At 40.9% G+C, this 18035-nt stretch overlaps 1 protein-coding gene across 2 annotated transcripts in view; it reads left to right on the forward strand.

The window, feature by feature from the left end:
* Nucleotides 1-18035, forward strand: part of CDK5RAP2 (CDK5 regulatory subunit associated protein 2) — a 197558-nt gene that overhangs the window by 21467 nt on the left and 158056 nt on the right. For both annotated transcript variants that reach the window (XM_021674018.2, XM_064378500.1), the window contains exons 4-5: nt 10792-10902; nt 15871-15947. In XM_021674018.2, coding sequence (XP_021529693.2) covers nt 10792-10902; nt 15871-15947 — 188 coding nt within the window. The remainder of the gene's footprint in view (nt 1-10791; nt 10903-15870; nt 15948-18035) is intronic.

Raw genomic sequence — 18035 nt, forward strand, 5'->3', positions numbered from 1 at the left:
TTTTTTTTTTCCTTGTTTTTCTTAAAGGGAAAAGTACGAATGAGAAAAACATTAATATGTTTTAAATTCTTATGTTGTACTAGGCACTATACTAAACATTGTAATTAATTTCTTTCAATTCTTAGACTAGCTCTTTGAGATGGTTATAATCCCTTTTTTACAGAGAGAGGAGCTGAGGCACATAGGAAAAGTGAACTTCAGTAAGGTCATACAGTGAGTAAAGTGGTCTGGATTGTATTTATTCATTAATTTGTTCATTCATTTAACAAATTATTGAGCATCTCCTGTGTTCTAGATACTTGTTGAAATCTCAGAGGAAACAGCCATGAAAGATTAAGTGGATTATATTCATGTAATAAACACTATAATAAGAAAAATGCAAATAGATGAGACAAATACAGATTGTGAAAAATTCTAGCTAGAAAGTAAGAGCTATGCGTTAGAGTGAGCTGGTTAAGGTAGTAGAGATGGGGCCCACTGTAGATGGTGTAGTTGGGAAGGGCCTCCCCAAGGCAGTGACATTTGAGCTAAGATGGAAGGGATGAGACAGAGCTACTCTGGCAGATACTGCAGAAAGAGCTTTGTAGGCAGAAAAGGGTTTGGCTTATTTCAGGACCAGAAAAGAGGGCAGTGAGGCTGGAATATTGTGAACAGGGAGAAAATGATACCTGATGAGGTTGGAGAAGTGAACAGGGGCCAGATGATACAGGCATTTTGTGGCTGTGGTAGGAAGTTTTACTCTATTCTAAGAATGATGGGGCCGGGGGAAGGATATGAATGGAGGGTTTAACCAGGGAGTGATGTATACCAGATCCATCTGAAGCCTGAGGGGCTCTCATTACACCACACTGCCTTAAAGAAATTCTTTAAAAAAAAAATTTTTAGGCCCAGCACGGTGGCTCATACCTGTAATCCCAGCACTTTGGGAGGCCGAGGTGGGTGGATCCCTTGAGGTCAGGAGTTTGAGACCAGCCTGGCCAACATGGTGAAACCCTGTCTCTATTAAAACTACAAAAATTAGCCAGATGTGGTGGTGGGTGCCTGTAATCCCAGCTACCCGGGAGGCTGAAGCAGGGAGAATCTCTTGAACCTGGCAGGTGGAGGTTGCAGTGAGCCAAGATCACACCACTGGACTCTAGCCTGGGTGACAAAGGGAGACTCCATCTCAAAACAAAACAAAAAACAAAACAAAAAAAATTTTTTTGACAGAGGGTCTCACTCTGTCATTCAGGCTGGAGTGCAATAGCATGATCATGGCTTACTGTGGCTTCGACCTCCTGGGCTCAATTGATCCTCCCACCTCAGCCACTAGAGTACCTGGAACTACAGGTGTGTGCCACTACGCCCGGCTAATTTTCAAAAATTTTTTTGTAGAGAGGTGGTTTCGCCATGTTACCCAGGCTGATCTTTAAACTCCTGGGCTCAAGTGATCCTCCTGCGTCTGCCCACCAAAGTGCTGGGATTACAGGTGTGAACCACCCTACCCAGCCAAGAAGTTTCTAAATGTGTCTGTCTGTCCATCTATTCTGCCAACAACGGTTGACTATTCAGTAGCCGTCTCTTGGGTTACAGACTAGAGTGCTGCACAAGGTCGTTACGGGATGGGGGTGGGTAGAAAGGCAAACATCCAGCTAGTACAATGCAGTGTGGTCATTGCTCTGATTAAGAAAGTAGAGGGTGTGTGGAAACATGTAGAAGGATCCCCATTCCAGCCTGGTGGTGGTATTCAGAGAAAACTGTGAGGGAAGTGGTACTAAGCAGAGAACGGAACTGGCCATGGTGGAAAAGATGGTGCTTGTAATTCATTTTATTCATTTGGGACTGTCTGGCGTTTGCCGTGACCTTCTAAAGGCGTATTTTCCTTTGCCATATACATTTAAAAAATTTCCTTACCTATAAATAGGACAAATATTCTTTGAAGTGTTGCTAGGAATTTTAGCATTGTATACAATGGGGACATTCTGACCAACCTCCATAAATATTTTATTGGTAGCTGAGTAACAGAATAAGGTTTCTCTTTATAGGAAGCATCTGGCGGGGGTAGTCGTTTTTGTTTGAATGAATGTTTTATGTGCTGTTTTCTTAAAACATTTAAAAGGAGGTGCTAATGAACCTACCAGTTGTTCCTTGTGCTGTTCTTGTTAGCCACAAAATTGAAACCTTAAGTGTTAACAAGAGGGCCAAAGGTAGTTTGAAAATATACTTAATGTGAAATATGCTTATCGTTTTCTTTTATCCAGTCATAAAATTGTATTTATTGGCCAGGCATGCTGGCTCACGCCTGTAATCCCAGCACTTTGAGAGGCCAAGGCAGGTGGATTGCCTGAGGTCAGGAGTTGAAGACCAGCCTGACCAACATGGAGAAACCCCGTCTCTACTAAAAATACAAAATTAGCCAGGCATTGGGGCGCATGCCTGTAATCTCAGCTACTCGGGAGGCTGAGGTAGGAGAATCGCTTGAAACTGGGAGGTGGAGGTTGCAGTGAGCCGAGGTCGCGCCACTACATTCCAGCCTGGGCAACAGAGTTAGACTCTGTTCTCAAAAAAAAAGTTGTATTTATGAAAAAGAATATGATATACTATTAAAATTATTTTTAAGAACTGGAAAAAATACCTGATGAATGTTTATGTATGGGAATGTACTAGCTTCCAAGTGTAGCTTTTCACATTTTGCTATATTTCATTTCAGTTATTTTAAAAATCAGCTTTATTGATGTATAATTTACATAAAATGCCCAGGCACAGTGGCTCACACCTGTAATCCCAGCACTTTGGATCATGAAGTTAAGAGTTTGAGACCAGCCTGGCCGACATGGTGAAACCCCGTCTCTGCTAAAAGTACAAAAATTATCTGGGCATGGTGGCAGGTGCCTGTGATCCCAGCTACTCCGGAGGCTGAGACTGGAGAATCGCTTGAACCTGGGAGATGGAAGTTGCAGTGAGCCAGGATCATGCCGTTGCACTCCAGTCTGGGCAACAAGAGCGAAACTCCATCTCCTTCCCTAAATTGTTCTTAAGATCAGTGCTTAAGATATTTCATAAACCCTGCCCTTGATGGATCAGCTGGCACCACCCAGAGTGACAAGCTGGCTTGTTAGATTTTGTGGCCCTTACCCAGGAACTGACTTAGCACAAGAAGACAGCCACCACTGTAAAATGGTGGAGACTAAAACAAAGTATTGCCACCCAGTTACAGATTATGTTCCCAAGGACATGAAACAAGATGGAGGCCTTTAGCTAAGTTTGTTACTGACTGTTTTGTTGGGCTGGTTTGAATAGCAGCCTTATGGTGGCCTGGGCCTGCATCCTAACCTAAGATACCCTTTCTTTGACAGAACCATACAGAAAGACATGCAAAGCACACCAGATTGTCCACAGCTTAAGACCAACCTTACCAATCCTTTTTAATTAATTGTACATTTGCAGAGAACATAAACAGTGATCCTTAGTATCCCATTCACTGGTTTGCACAGGGAGAGAGAAGTCAAAAGCCTAACTGGTAAAAATTTTTTACCCTTTTGCTGGTATATCAGGCTTCTGGATTCCCTTCTCCCTAGCTCAACTCTAGGCCAGGTGTTTTAAGGTTTGGAAAATTAGCTTTTCCTAGGTTGGAAGAACATTATAAAAGAGATAGAAGTCATTTTAAAACCGCAAAAGAAGGAAAAACACCCTAGAAAGGAGTTCCAGTTAGGGTTGTCCAGAGGTACTGCCTCTCTTCCTATTGGGAATGCCGTTTCCCCTATTTCTTTGCCTGCCCTATTTTCTCTTTTCCCTTCTGGTCTACTACAGGAGACATATTGCTCATCTCCAAAATTCTTTTCTACTTGCAGGGCTGCCTGTTTTAGCTGCAGTGAGGGTTTGACTTAGTAGCAACATAACATCCCTCCATGTGAGGTCAAGTACCTGAGTTAAATTTTGGAACGCTTCTATATACCGATCAGGGTCATCAGAAAATCAGCCTCAGTTTTCCTTTACTTGCCTAAGGTCCTGCAATAAGAAGGGAACCTAAAGGGACCCCAAATAAGGGGGACCCTCAGATGACTTCCCTGAAAGTTACTTTTTTTTTTAATTTTGGGGAACTGTTTTCCCTGGGCCTGCCTGATGTGGCTGCAAAAGAAAATAAGCCACTTTTTCTTCAAAGTTTCAAGGTTGAAGGAGTGCCAGTGTTTCAAAATACACTCCAGGGGAGTGCATGTTGAAGAGGATCTGTTACCCGTCTAGAAAGAGAAGTGAGAATAAAAGCGTCCTTTTAGTCTCCTTCCTTTTCGTATGTGATCCAGGATGGAGATGAAAACAGTAGAGGGCATCCCCCCAACTATTCTCTCCATCACTCCTGGATTCCCAGCACCCGCTTAAATGTGCCGCCCATGACTGCAGGTATGACCCTCCAAGCCATGGCACCAGAGGAACTGAGTTTTGGGCCTTAGTCTTTCTGTCCCCAAGCAATCAGTTCTCTGCCTTTTATTTCCCTTTGACCTCCTAGACTTGTGTGCCCTGTATGCCTTACAAAAAACCAGATTTCAAGGAAAACCATATAATTAGGCAAGGCCCCTTTAAGGGAGGGGGAGTGCCAGACTGAACTCTATATCCTGATATCATAGCCCATGCTGAAGCATTTACCCATCCAGAAATGGTTCTGGTTAACTTCCAGACTTAAAATACCCTTACTAATTAGGTGCTGTCTTAATAGGAGACAAAATAGATGCCTTAAAGGAACATAGGAACTAAATGCCTGTTTCCCTGCCAGTGGGACAATATTGGGACTAAAATTTGGTTACGGAAGACATCTTGCTCCTAACTGCTAAAGGCAGAAACCTCCCATTCCCAGAAGAGGCCTAGAGCCTAATTTCTACTAGGTGGCTTAGAAATACCACATACTGGCCAGGTGAGGTGGCTCACGCCTATAATCCCAGCACTTTGGGAAGCCAAGGCAGGCAGATCACGAGATCAGAAGATTGAGACCATTGTGGCTAACATGGTGAAACCCTGTCTCTACTAAAAATACAAAAAATTAGTGGAGCATGGTGGCACGCACGGGTAGTCTCAGCTACTCGCGCGGCTGAGGCAAGAGAATTGCTTGAACCCGGGAGGCGGAGGTTGCAGTGAGCCGAGATTGCTCCACTGCATTCCAGCCTGGGTGACAGAGCGAGATTCCGTCTCAAAGAAAAAAGAAAAAAGAAATACCATGTGCTCACCAGAGAAAATGTAGAGGGAGAACCATTTATTGAGTTACCGCCTGCCATGATTCACCATCTTTTCTAACAGACCTGTTTCCTGAACTATAAAGATTCCTTCACATTAGACACACACAGAGAGGAGAAGAGACCATGGATAGAAAGAGAGTTTGGCAACATGGTAGCTGGAAGAGAGCCTTGAGATTAAAGGACAGATTTAAAGTTGAAATCCGCTCTACACTCACCAGTCTGATGATTAAATTTCCTTTCCTGGCCCATGCAACAAAATGATAAGGCTCCGATGAGTGGAGGAACACCAGGGTTCTTGGTCCTCATGCCTGTTTTGATAAAACGACACAGACACATGTGGAGTGGTTTTAAGGAGTGGAGAGTTTAATAGGCAAGAGGGAGAAGACAGAAGGAAGAAGCTCTGCCATGCTGGGATAGAGGGAGGGGGCCTCCAGTATTGTTTTTTAAGTCTTTAATTAAATGTGTTTTTTGTAGATGTATGGCTTTTTTTTTTAGATGCACTTTAGCAGATTAGCAAAAATTTCCCTTTAATTTCTAGTTAGCTGAGTTTTTAAAAAATGAATGGCAGTTGGTTTTTAAAAAATGAATGGCAGTTGGGTTCTGCATCTGTTGATATGATCATATTTTTTTTTTCTTCTGTAGTCTGGTAGCATGGTGGCTTACATGGATTGACTTTCAAATATTGAATTAGCCTTGCATTTCTGGGATAAATCTCAGTCACAACTGGGTGTGTTGGCATGTACCGGTAGTCCCAGTTACTTGAGAAGCTGAGGTGGGAGGATTGTGTGAGCCTAGGAGTTAGGGGCCAGCCTTAGCAACATGGTGAGACCCTGTCTTTAAAAATAAAAAATAAACCCCACACATGATGTATGAATCTGTTATTCATTTTGCCAAAATTTAGTTGAGGATTTTGTGTCTATGTTCATGAAGGATTTAGACTGTGATTTTCTTTCTTTCTTTCTTTTTTTATTTTCTTTCTTTTTTTTTTGTTTTGAGATGCAGTCTTGCTCTGTCGCTCAGGCTGGAGTGCACTGGCGCAGTCTCGGCTCACTGCAACCTCTGCCTCCTGAGTTCAAGATATTCTCCTGCCTCAGCCTCCTGAGTAGCTGGGATTACAGGCGCATGCCACCACATCCGGCTAATTTTTGTGTTTTTAGTAGGGGCGGGGTTTCACCATTTTGGTCAGGCTGTTCTCAAACTCCTGACCTTGTGATCTGCCCACCTCGGCCTCCCAAAGTGTTGGATTATAGGTGTTAGCCACTGTGCCCAGCCTACTCTATCATTATATTTAAAGTGGTTTGTTACATAGAGCATATAGTTGGGTTTGTTTTTCTCTTTCTTTAAAAAAAAAAATTTTTTTTTCCAGATCCAGGACCAGGTTTTTTAAAAAAATCCTGACAGTCTCTGTGTTTTAATCGGTGTGTTTATCCCATTTACATTTAACAGATAGCAGTGTATTTTTATTTAGCTTACCATTTTCTGACTTGTGTTCTGTTTTTTCCCTCTGGTTTTCATTCTTCTGTTTCCTTTTTGAAACCTCTTTAGGATTATTTAAATTGTTGTAGTATTCAATTTAAATTTATCGAGTTTTTGAACACATCCTTTGTATAATTTATTTAAAAACCATTGAACATTTTTAGTGGTTGCTTTAGAGGTTACGATATACACTACATACTTAACTCTTCATTTTAGTATAAGTGAAATGTAAAATGCTACTACTGCCCATCCCCAGTACGTATCATATCACTGCCCATTGAAAATTTCACCCGACCGTGTTATAACTTTGCTTTCAGCTGTCATACATGATTTAAAGAATTTATAGATTTTTAATTTGAATTGCTGTTCTACATAGTTACTCAGATATTTACCATTTGTTATTCTCTTCCTTAATTTCTGAAGTTACACATTTCTTTCTGGTATCATTTCCTTCCTTTCTAAAGAATGTCCTTTAAGAGGTCTAGAACAGGTCTGTAGGCAATGAATTAATTTACTTTGTTTTCCTTTGAGAATGTCTTCATTTACCTTCCTTTTCAAGGATAGTTTTAGTGGATATAGAATTCTGGCATGACAGTTTCTTTCAGTGGTTTAATAATATTGTTCCATTGCCTCTGACCTCTGTGGTTTTGGTTGACAAATCTACTGCCATTCAAATCATTGTTCATTGCCCCATAGGTAATATGGCATTTTCTCAGGCTGCTTTTGAGTTTTTTTTGGTCTTAAGTGCTCATTAGTCTCTGAGTGTGAGTTACCTTGATCTTATCTTGTTTGGTGTTTGGTGAGCTTCTTGAGTCTATATGTTTTGTGCCTTTTTCCAAAATTAGAAAGTTTTAGATTATTATTTATTCAAATATTTTTTTTTCTGGCTGGGTGCAGTGACTTGCGCCTGTAATCCAAGCATTTTGGGATGCTGAGGTGGGTGAATCAGTTGAGGTCGGGAATTTGGGACCAGCCTGACCAACATGGAGAACCCCCATCTGTACTAAAAATGCAAAATTAATCAGGTGTGGTGGCACATGCCTGTAATCTCAGCTACTCGGGAGGCTGAGGCAGGAGAATCAGTTGAACCCAGGAGGCAGAGGTTGTGGTGAGCTGAGATTGTACTATGGCCCTCCAGCCTGGGCAACAAGAGCAAAACTCCATCTTAAACAAACAAACACTCCATCAGAAATTAGCTGGGCATGGTGGCACATACTTGTAGACCCAGTTACTTGGGAGGCTGAGGCAGGAGACTGACTTGAACCCAGGAGGTGGAGGTTGCAAAGAGCTAAGATCGCATCATTGCATTCCAGCCTGGGTGACAGAGAGAGACTCCATTTCATTTATTCATTTATTTTCTTATCACAAAGTGGTCAAATTCGTTTATTTTCTTATCACAAAAAGCTGTGAGATTGATTTTGTTATCCCTGTTTTAAAGTTGAGGAAACTGAGGCTCAAAGAAGTAGCATGTCTAGGTTGCATCATAAAAGAGAGTTAAGATTGAACTTAATATTGTCTCCAAAGCTGCTCATCTTTCTGCCTTACCATTGAGAACTGAGCTTAAACAGTGACTTTGAGAATGGAAAGAGAACAACAGATGCACAAACTATAGTGTGGACAGACACACTGCATTTAGTACAATATCATCAGCACTCTTTTTACAATTCGGAGAGTCTCAAAAAAAGATTGCGTTTATCCATTGTTACTTTAAATTTAATTTATTTATAGGAAATTTATGCGGTACAAATATACAGTGTACTTCTAGATGCATACTAGCATATCAAGTAATTAATTATGTATTCATTCCCCTGCTGTTTTAAAACCTGTCTGTATAATGTTCCATACCATGTGTTTTTATTTAACAATGTATCTTGGAGATAATTTCCTGTGAGTGCACCATGTGGTCTCTCATTCTTCTTTATGGTTCTAGCATATTCCATTGAGTTGACATACTATAATTTACTTAACCATGGATGAATTGACTTTTAATAATTGACACAGTGTAATTTACTTAACCATGGATGAATTGACTTTTAATAATTCACATTAACCATAGCCTAATAGACTATTTGACTTTAAAAACTTTAAAAAATGAGGTCAAGTGTGATGGCTTGCACCTATAATCCCAGCACTTTGGGAGGCTGAGGTGAGAGGGTTGCTTGAGCTCAGGAGTTTGAGGCTGTGGTGAGCTGTAATTCTACCACTTCACTCCAGCCTGGGTGATAAGCAAGACCTCATATTTAAAAAAAAAAAAAAAAAAAAACAAACTTTAAAAGAAGTGTAACATACATACTGGCATACCCGCGAATTATATGTGAACAGTTCAATGAATTATCAAAAAAGGAACATACCCTATAACCATCACCAAAGCCAAGATGTGGAACGTTATCAGTACCCCAGAAGTTTGCTTTGTAGCTCATTCCAAGCACTACCCACCTTTCCTCCCCAAAGGTAACCATCATCTTGGACTAATTTAAAGTCCCTTCCTAGCTTGTGCTTCTGTCACTCTCTTTATAACAGTGTTAAGGAGAGAAAATTTTTTCCCCCCCTAAAGGCAGAGACTTAAAAATATGTGAAACAGAGAGGGGATGTTGGTAGGATTTTGGAGAACATTTAGATATTTAAATAGGTGATATAAACATACTAGGGATTGCTTTATTGTGTAGGCTCATATCCGTTCTCAAAGTTAAGTTAGACTGCACAGAAAAGTGTACTGGATGAACCAAACCAAAAAATCGGGAATTTTCTCTATAGGCAGTGAGGTTTAATTGATAGATCATAGTTACTGGAGTCAGACAGCAGGATAGGAATCCCAGCTCTTCCCCTACTGGTGTGATCTTTGATCATGTGTATAGTGGAGGTGGTACTTTTGCAGTGTTACTTTAAAAATTGAGATATTATATGTAAATCATCTAGCTTGGTGGTAGTTTACATAGAGGTAGGTTTGCAGTAAATATACTTTTTCTTAATTCTTTTTTCCTCCATCTTTTTATTGTGACAGATTTCAAGCATATGAGAAAGTTGCAAAATAGTACAGTGAACAATCATGTGTTATTCATCTGGATTCACCAATTAATGTTTTCTATATTTGCTTTATCTCTTTTTTTCCTGTCTCCACTCATTTGAGTTAATTGCAGATGTCTTGACACAGTACATGTGTCTCTTTCTTAGGATATTTTCCTGTAAAATCATAATATTATTACCTAATATAAGTTGTTATTCCAGTTTCCCCAGGTATCATCATATAGCTGTTTTTCTAAGAAATTCAAGATTCTATTGTACTTAGTAGTCATGCCTCTTCAACTTCCATTTATTTAGAAGAGTTCACCAAACATTTTTGCCTTAGGATTGTCATTAAGATTTTTCAAGAGTTCAGTCCTGTTGTTTTGCAGAATGTTCTTCAAATTAGATTTATCCGGTAGACTCCTCTTGATTAGATACATGTTAGAGGTTATAGACAGAAGCACTTTAGATGGAATTGTTTGCTCTCATTGATTTATTTCAGGAAGAACATGATGTTTGTTTATCCCTTCAGTGGTGATAAAAGATAAATTTTTTTGGTTCAGATGGTGTTTGGAAGGTTTCTAAAATTTAAAGGTACCTTTTCCTTTTATAATTAACAAGCCATTTGTGGGGTGATATGTCTGAGACTGTCTGAATATGATGTTCTGTAATGACCTTTCATCTAATGCTTTTAGTGTTGCTGATTCTTACCTGAATCAATCATTACCGTAGAGGTTGTACAATAGTGATTTTCTGTTCCTCTTATTCTTCTACATTTATTAACTGGATTTCTTTTGAAAGGAAGAGATTCTTCTTTTCCTTTTCTTATTTCTTATTATCAGTGTGGAGTTTTGAATTCTTTCTTTATTCAGTCGTTATTCATTCCTGTCATTATTCATTTTAATGCTCAAATTGTACTAACCTTGGCTAGTGGGAACCACTTAATTCTTCTGGGTTAGTACAATGGTAGCAAAAATAAGCTTTCTCTAGTAATTAACATTTGAATCCATTTTGTAGCTTCTTAATCTATAGGGATTAATGTATGTACTATCTGTTGGACCCTCTGTCTTTTGTTTGCTTTTGATGACCCTTCTGTGATATTTTTCAGCAAATCACTGAATTGAAGAAAGAAAACTTTAACCTAAAGCTTCGCATCTATTTCCTTGAGGAAAGAATGCAACAGGAATTTCATGGTCCCACTGAACACATCTACAAAACTGTGAGTGGCCCACTTCTCATTGCTGTCCCTTGTGTCTTTTCTTATTGTCATCAAGCTGAAATTTGATTAATATTTGTTCTCAGAGTTAGCGTAAATAGATAGAGATGCTTTCATTTAATCTGAATTGATTATGGGGAGCATAAAGATACTAGGATGACTTTAGTATTAAGCAAAGGGGTACATGATTAATTTTAAGGAAGTCTTTCATTCTGTCTTAAAAATCAGAATTTGGATTCACTACTGTTTACCTCAATTAAGTTTTTATAATTATGTGTTATTTAGCAGTGGAATGGTGGAATGGTTTTGAAGTTGAATTCTACTGTTACCAGCGTAATTTAGGCAAGTCACTTTAGCTCTTGGGGCTTGCTTCCAGAATTAACTGATAATCCCTTTGTCATAGGGTTATTTGTGTGGATTAAAATGAGAAGACAGACGAAAAGCTCCAGCACACAGTCAGTGTTTGACAATTATTGTCTTCTCGGGCTTCCTTTGGCAGCCCAAAGTTAGAATTGTCAGTTTTTCTGTGATAGGACTCTTCTGTATTCTTGTGTGCTTGCCTCTAACTGTCAGAAGAAAAGGCTATCCCCATTTGAAGTCTTGACCTGGAGGTCTTTGTCTGAAAACAAACCATGGTTCTGAAAGTTGAAAAAAGAACTTGCCTTCTTGAAAAGACATGAGTACAAACAATATTTCAGTGCCTGTTTCTTGGCTTTTTCTAGTAGATTAGCCCTTGGCCTGGGAATTATTCTGACTTTTCTTCTCTGAAGTTTGTACCAGTGGAAACTTTTGAAGGAGGAAAAAGAACTCTCCTTGAGTTTCAGCAGATGAACTTAAATTGACTTGTCTTGAAGAGGGATTGTGCTGTACTTCTGAGCCTTTTCAAGAATTGAAAAGCTTCTTTGTCCCTTATGAGAGTTTTTTCCTTCACTCTGGGAGTGGAAAGACAATGAAGATGTCCCCTTTTCTGGAAGGGAGTGGTGATGCAATCACATTTTTAAAGGAAAACCAATAGTCTAAAGCAGTTTATATGTGAGTATGGTAGTCATGCGTCTAAGGACTTCTTGGGTGATAGGAATATAAAACGTGTCAGTTGCCAACTCTATCAGGCACTGTCTTGGGCATCTGTACATTTGCATCTTATTGTAGTTCTCACAGTAGCTCTATGCAGTGGAGTTTATCTTCGTTTTACAGGGGAGGAAACTGAGGCTTATGGAAGTTGAGTAACCCATTTGATGTCATATAGCTACTACGTGAGGTGGATTTTGAGCCCAGGTCTTCCAACCTCATTGTATCGTACCGCTTCAGCTGTCTGACTGGACCTGATTTAATTGCCCCTTTCTTTAGTGTAAATTTTTGGATAGGTGCACATGGTTTAGAATTCAAAAAGCCTAAGAGATATACACTGAAAAGACTCTCCCACCCTTGTGTCCTGGTTTTCTAGATCTAATAACTATTGATTCCTTATGCAGAGGAATTTTATGTATATATAGTACAAGCAAGTTTGTATCTGTGTGTGTGCGTGTATGTGTATAAACCCTCTTCTTACATAAATGCAAGCATGTCCTGTTGTGTACCTTACATTTTTCACTTAATGATATCTTTTTTTTTTTTTTCTGAGATGGAGTCTCTGTCTGTTGCCCAGGCTGGAGCGCAGTGGTACAGTCTGGGCTCCCTACAACCTCTACCTCCCAGGTTCAAGCGATTGTTGTGCCTCAGCCTCCTGATTAGCTGGGATTACATGTGCACACCAGCATGCTTGGCTAATTTTTGTATTTTTCGTAGGGATGGGGTTTTGCCATGTTCTCCAGGCTGGTCTCAAACTCCTGGCCTCAGGTGATCCATCTGCCTTGGCCTCCCAAAGTGTTCACATTACAGGCATGAGTCACTTTGCCCAGCCTTACTGAATGATATCTTGGGTATCTTTCTTTCATAGCAGTTTAAGAATGAATTTCTTTATTCTTTTTGTTTTTGAGACAGGATCTCACTCTGTCACCTGGCTGGAGTGTAGTGGCCTGATCATAGCTCACTGCAACCTTAACTCCTGGGCTCAAGGGATCCTCCCACCTCAGTCTCCTGAGTAGTTGGAACTACAGGCATGCACCACCACACCTGGCATTTTTTAATTTTTATTTTTTGTAGAGTTGGGGTCTTGCTATATTGCCCAAGGTTGGTCTTGAACTTCTGGCCTCAAGCCATCCTCCTGCCTTGGCTTCCCAAAGTGTTGGAACTTACAGATGTGAGCCACCACACTAAGCTGCCTTTTTTAATAGTTTCATAATATTCCATTTTATGCTTTGGAGGTGGCCTTACTTTTGGTTTGGAAATTATAGTTTTGTATATAAGTTTATAACTTGAGATACACTGGGCTTGAGAAAAATAGCCTAATGGACATATTAGTATTAATTATTTTAAATTTATTAAATTGGAGTGCCTGTTGGGTCATCAAAAAATGAAGCACTTAGAGTATATTATATCAGTTCATAAATAGAAGCTCTCCACCCTTCTGAGAGCTGGAAAAGGAATCCTCTGTTGAAGGATGTTTCTGCGGTTTTCACAGCATTACAGTTGAAGACATTATACACTGTCACCCAGTGTCCTTTATGCAAAGATCACTTTCTTCAAGAGAAAATTCTGCCTCATAGATGACTTCTTTAGTTTTTGTTGTTTGACAGTGAAGAAGATAACCTATTTTGAGCCCTGTCTCCCAGGCTTTTCTCATTTGCTAGCTCATTTAGTCCTTAAAGCCCCCATGTCATGGGAGCTTTTATGCTTTGTTTTTGACACTTGAGGGATTGGAAAGAAGCATTGCTTTCTCACCCTGTGGGCTTACGCGTCTAAGGATAGTTACAGTATTGTGCTTCCAGTTTTGTATTCTACGTTAGCATGTCTTGTTCACTTCAGTGTCTTCTGTGGTAGGTCCTTCACAGGTGCTTGGTGAGTTTCTGTGACGCAAAGGAGTGAATAAATGAGTAGCCACTGACTCTGTGGTCTTCTCCTGGTAGAGAGTAGAGACAGAATTTGAACCATGTCCTTTTGGTCACACACCCATGACCTTTCTATCATGGCTGTACTTCTTAACCTGAAGTACTTGTTTCTCTAGGCGTGCTTGACAGAAAGAAGGGAGGCATGTCCTTTGAGATGGCAAATTTTACTGGAAATGATTTTTTTTTTTTGAGATGGAGTCTTGCTCTGTCGTCCAGGCTGGAGTGCAGCGACATGATCTTGGCTCACTGCAACCTCTGCTTCTTGGGTTCAAGCGATTCTTCTGCCTCAGCCTCCCAAGTATCTGGGACTACAGGCATGTGTTACCATGCCTGGCTAATTTTTCATAATTTTGGTTGAGACGAGGTTTTGCCATGTTGGCCAGGCTGGTCTTGAACTCCTGACCTCAAGGATCCGCCCACTTCGGCCTCCCAAAGTGCTGGAATTATAGGTGTGAACCACTGCGCCCGGCCTGGAAATATTTTTGTTTAAATAATACATGTGCGGTTGGGCGAGGTGGCTCACACCTATAATCCCATCACTTTGTGTGACTGAGGTGGGCAGATCACTTGAGGACAGGAGTTCAAGACCAGCCTGGCCAACATGGTGAAACCCTGTCTCAACCAAAAATACAAAAAATTAGCTGGCCTTGGTGGCAGACGCCTGTAATCCCAGCTACTCAGAGGCTGAGGCAGGAGGATCACTTGAACCAGGGAGGTGGAGGTTTCAGTGAGCTAAGATCATGCCACCACACTCTAGCTTGTGTGACAAGAGCGAGACTTTATCTTGGGAAAAAGAAAAAAAAAAAACTCATGTATTATGGAGTAGAATGTAAAATCGGGACGGATTATTAAAATAAAAGAGGAACTGCAAGCCTAGTGCTTTGGGAGGCTGAGGCAGGAGGATCATTTGAAGCCAGAAATTCAAGACCAGCGTGGGCAATATAGCAAGACCCCATCTGTTGAAAAAAAAAAAAAGACGGGCATGGCAATTTATACCTGTAGTCCCAGCTACTCAGGAGGTTGAGGTAGGAGCATCCCTTGAGCCCAGGAGTTTGAGACCTGCAGTGAGCTATGATGGCACCACTGCACTCCAGCCTGGGCAACAGCAGAGTGAGACCCTGCCTCTAAATAAAAAAACAAAAAGACAAAAGGGAGATCTCCAAGATATCTTAGATTTATAGCAATCCTCCACAAACTATGCATCCAAACCTCCATCCACTACATGAGTTCATCTAATATCCTGTCTCGGATTCATTTGTGGATAAGTTTGAGAAGCCTGCCACTGTTCCACTGTCTTATATTGCATTCCATTTGCCAAGCATTGTGTCTTGGATTCTCACGTGAGTTGTAAGCCCAAGGCTGTGTGCGACTCCCTTTGTTCCAGTCAGTTAAGAGGAAGACATTTGGTTGGAGAACATTGTGGCGTTCCTTACAGACAGCTTGCCCCATGTGGTTGTAGCTTTTTTGTAAGTGAGAAGCCTGAAATCTTGTATTGAAATGACACATGCCATGATGTGGCCTCCTGTTTTCCATCCGCATGTTTTATTTTTTTTAAAGCTGTAACACATCCGCACTGCCACAGCTCCCACATGCATGATTGTGAACAACCACCAGTAATTGCTTTGGAATGGGAAAAACACGCTGCAGAATTGCTTGTAAATTTGCTTGGCGGAGGGCATACAATTTTTAAATCAGCCTTACTTGTATGACATTTATGCCTTGATATTTGAGTGCTCTGGCTGTTAGAAGCATTTACATAATTGTTCCAAGTCTCCCGAAATCCAGGTCTTTCTTTTGAGACCACCAGTGTTGAATAATTCCCTTTTTCCTGTGCCCTGAGGCTAATGAGGGTTTTGAATCATCTAACGTCTGCCTATTACAGGCATCCTATAGTCAGTCCTGCTGGAAACAGTTTCCCCATTGTTGACATTCATCGGGCCTGTATTTTACATTGTTTCTTTTCTTTCTTAATCTTGTCTTGAAGAACATTGAGCTCAAGGTGGAAGTGGAAAGTCTGAAGCGAGAACTCCAGGAGAGAGAGCGGCTGCTCATCAAAGCCTCGTGAGTACCGTCATCCCGTCGAAAGCCTGCAGGTCGCCCACACTGGGTTGGTCAGTGAAATAGAGCCGTACACTTTTCTAAGACAGTTGATTTCCAGCTGGACTCTGAGGTCTTCATGGAGGTTTTTGTTTTTACTTATTTACTTTTCAACAAGCTTTTAAGGTAGACCATGCTTATAGAAAAATGAACAGATCTTAAGTGTACGTCATGAATATTCACAAGGAAACACACCCATGGAGCCACCATCCAGATCTGGAAACAGAACATACCAGCCCCTCAAAAGCCCTCTTTGTGTTCTCAGTACTCAGCTTTCTCCCCTAAAGATAACTACCATTCTGACCACTGTTAGTGCTGCCTGTTTTTTATATAAAAGGAATTGTATGGTAGGTTCTCTTTTGTGTCTGGCTTCTTTCTTCAGCAATATATTTGTGAGCTTGATCTATGTTGTTAATTATATCAGTAGTTCATTCTTCTTGTTGTAAAAGCCTGGGGGGATTTGAAGGGGTCCTGGTGAGTGAGGCAGAGAGACAGAGGATGGGGCTTCAGCCAGAGTAACTGACTTTTTTTTTCCTTTACGATCTGTTAAATATACTAGGGACCCTCGTAATGTTTCACTTGAAAGAGGTTCTACTGCTTTAAAAACATTTGAAAACTTTTCATTTATTCAATTTGCAGTTTAGCAAATATAGCCTATGAATCAATTGATTATTCACTCATTCATAAACATTTATTACATAATTACTTGTGAAATACACAGGTATTTCGAATCTAGCATCTGCCTGAAGATCTGAAAAGAGACAGCCCTCCACCTCTCTACTCCAAGAGCTCATCAGAGACTGGTGAGCTGTACATCACACCTGTCAAAAAATAACATGCCAGGGAGGTACAGTGATGGAGGGTGTTTGTGGGTAAAGTGGAGGCACCAAAGTGTGCTCAGTTTTGTTCTGTGACAGTGGAGTAAGACTTCCTAGGGCTGTGTCACTGAGGATCTAGCCAAAAGCTTGTGTGGAAATGCTTCATTTGTCCTGGCAATAGAGCTCCTGCTGGGTGTGGTAGGCCAGGACCATGGAGTCCTTGGCTTAGGGCATGGCTGCACTGCTCTGGGCCAGGCCGGTATAATTCCCTTCATTGCCACAGGGTCGAGCAGCTGGAAGTTGGCCTGCTGTTGGCTTTGAGCAGACTAGAGGATACCAGGTCCAGACTTCTTCTCTGGGTTATGCTGAACTGGCACATGTGGTACTTTCTGAATCAGTGAAGTAATAAATATCACTAGATTAACAGGTTGTTGTTGTTGTTGTTGTTGTTTGAAGTACATCATTTTCTGGGTAGAGAGGCAAATCTACTTCATCAAGCCTGAAGATCAGTAATGGAATTTGGTTTCTTTCATACTCAGTGCCCTGTCTGCTGCAGGTCTTGGCTTGGACTTGTTTTTAGTTAAGCTCATACACGTGGAAACCTCAGCTCATAAAGGCTTGTATACAATCCTCAATACCAACACATGGGATTGAGTATTTTGGAGGCTTGTGCACCTGTTTATAGGTATATATTTCCCAAACTACTCAGCCTGGTGTGGTCTGACTAGCTTTACTGATTTATTCAGAAAATATTTATTAAGTGCTCTTGTGTGCTGCAGTGGACTAGGTTTCTGGGTGTATAGTGGTGATGCAAACAGATGCATGAGGCTCACATTCTAGTGGGAGTGATGATGATGAAATACTTGGAGTAATAAGTATATAAACACAAGTTGAGGAAAGAGCTATGAGGAAAAAAAGAGAGCTATGAGAATTTACAGGTAGGGGAGTAAATATATATTATTATTGTTTTTTGTGACAGAGTTTCACTCTGCCAGGCTGGAGTGCAGTGGTGTGATCTTGGCTCACTGCAACCTCTGCTTCCTGGGTCCAGTTGATTCTCTTGCCTCGGCCTCCCGAGTAGCTGGGATTACAGGCATGTGCCACCATACTCAGCTAACTTTTGTATTTTTAGTAGGGATGGGGTTTTGCCATGTTGGCCAAGGTTGGTCTTGAACCCCTGGCCTCACGTGCTCTGCTCACCTTGGCCTCCCAAAGTACTGGGATTACAGGCGTG

This window comes from Aotus nancymaae, unplaced genomic scaffold, assembly GCF_030222135.1.
Source record: "Aotus nancymaae isolate 86718 unplaced genomic scaffold, 86718_ANA_hifiasm-v0.15.2.pri h1tg000003l, whole genome shotgun sequence".
In the NCBI taxonomy this organism is placed as follows: Eukaryota; Metazoa; Chordata; class Mammalia; order Primates; family Aotidae; genus Aotus; species Aotus nancymaae.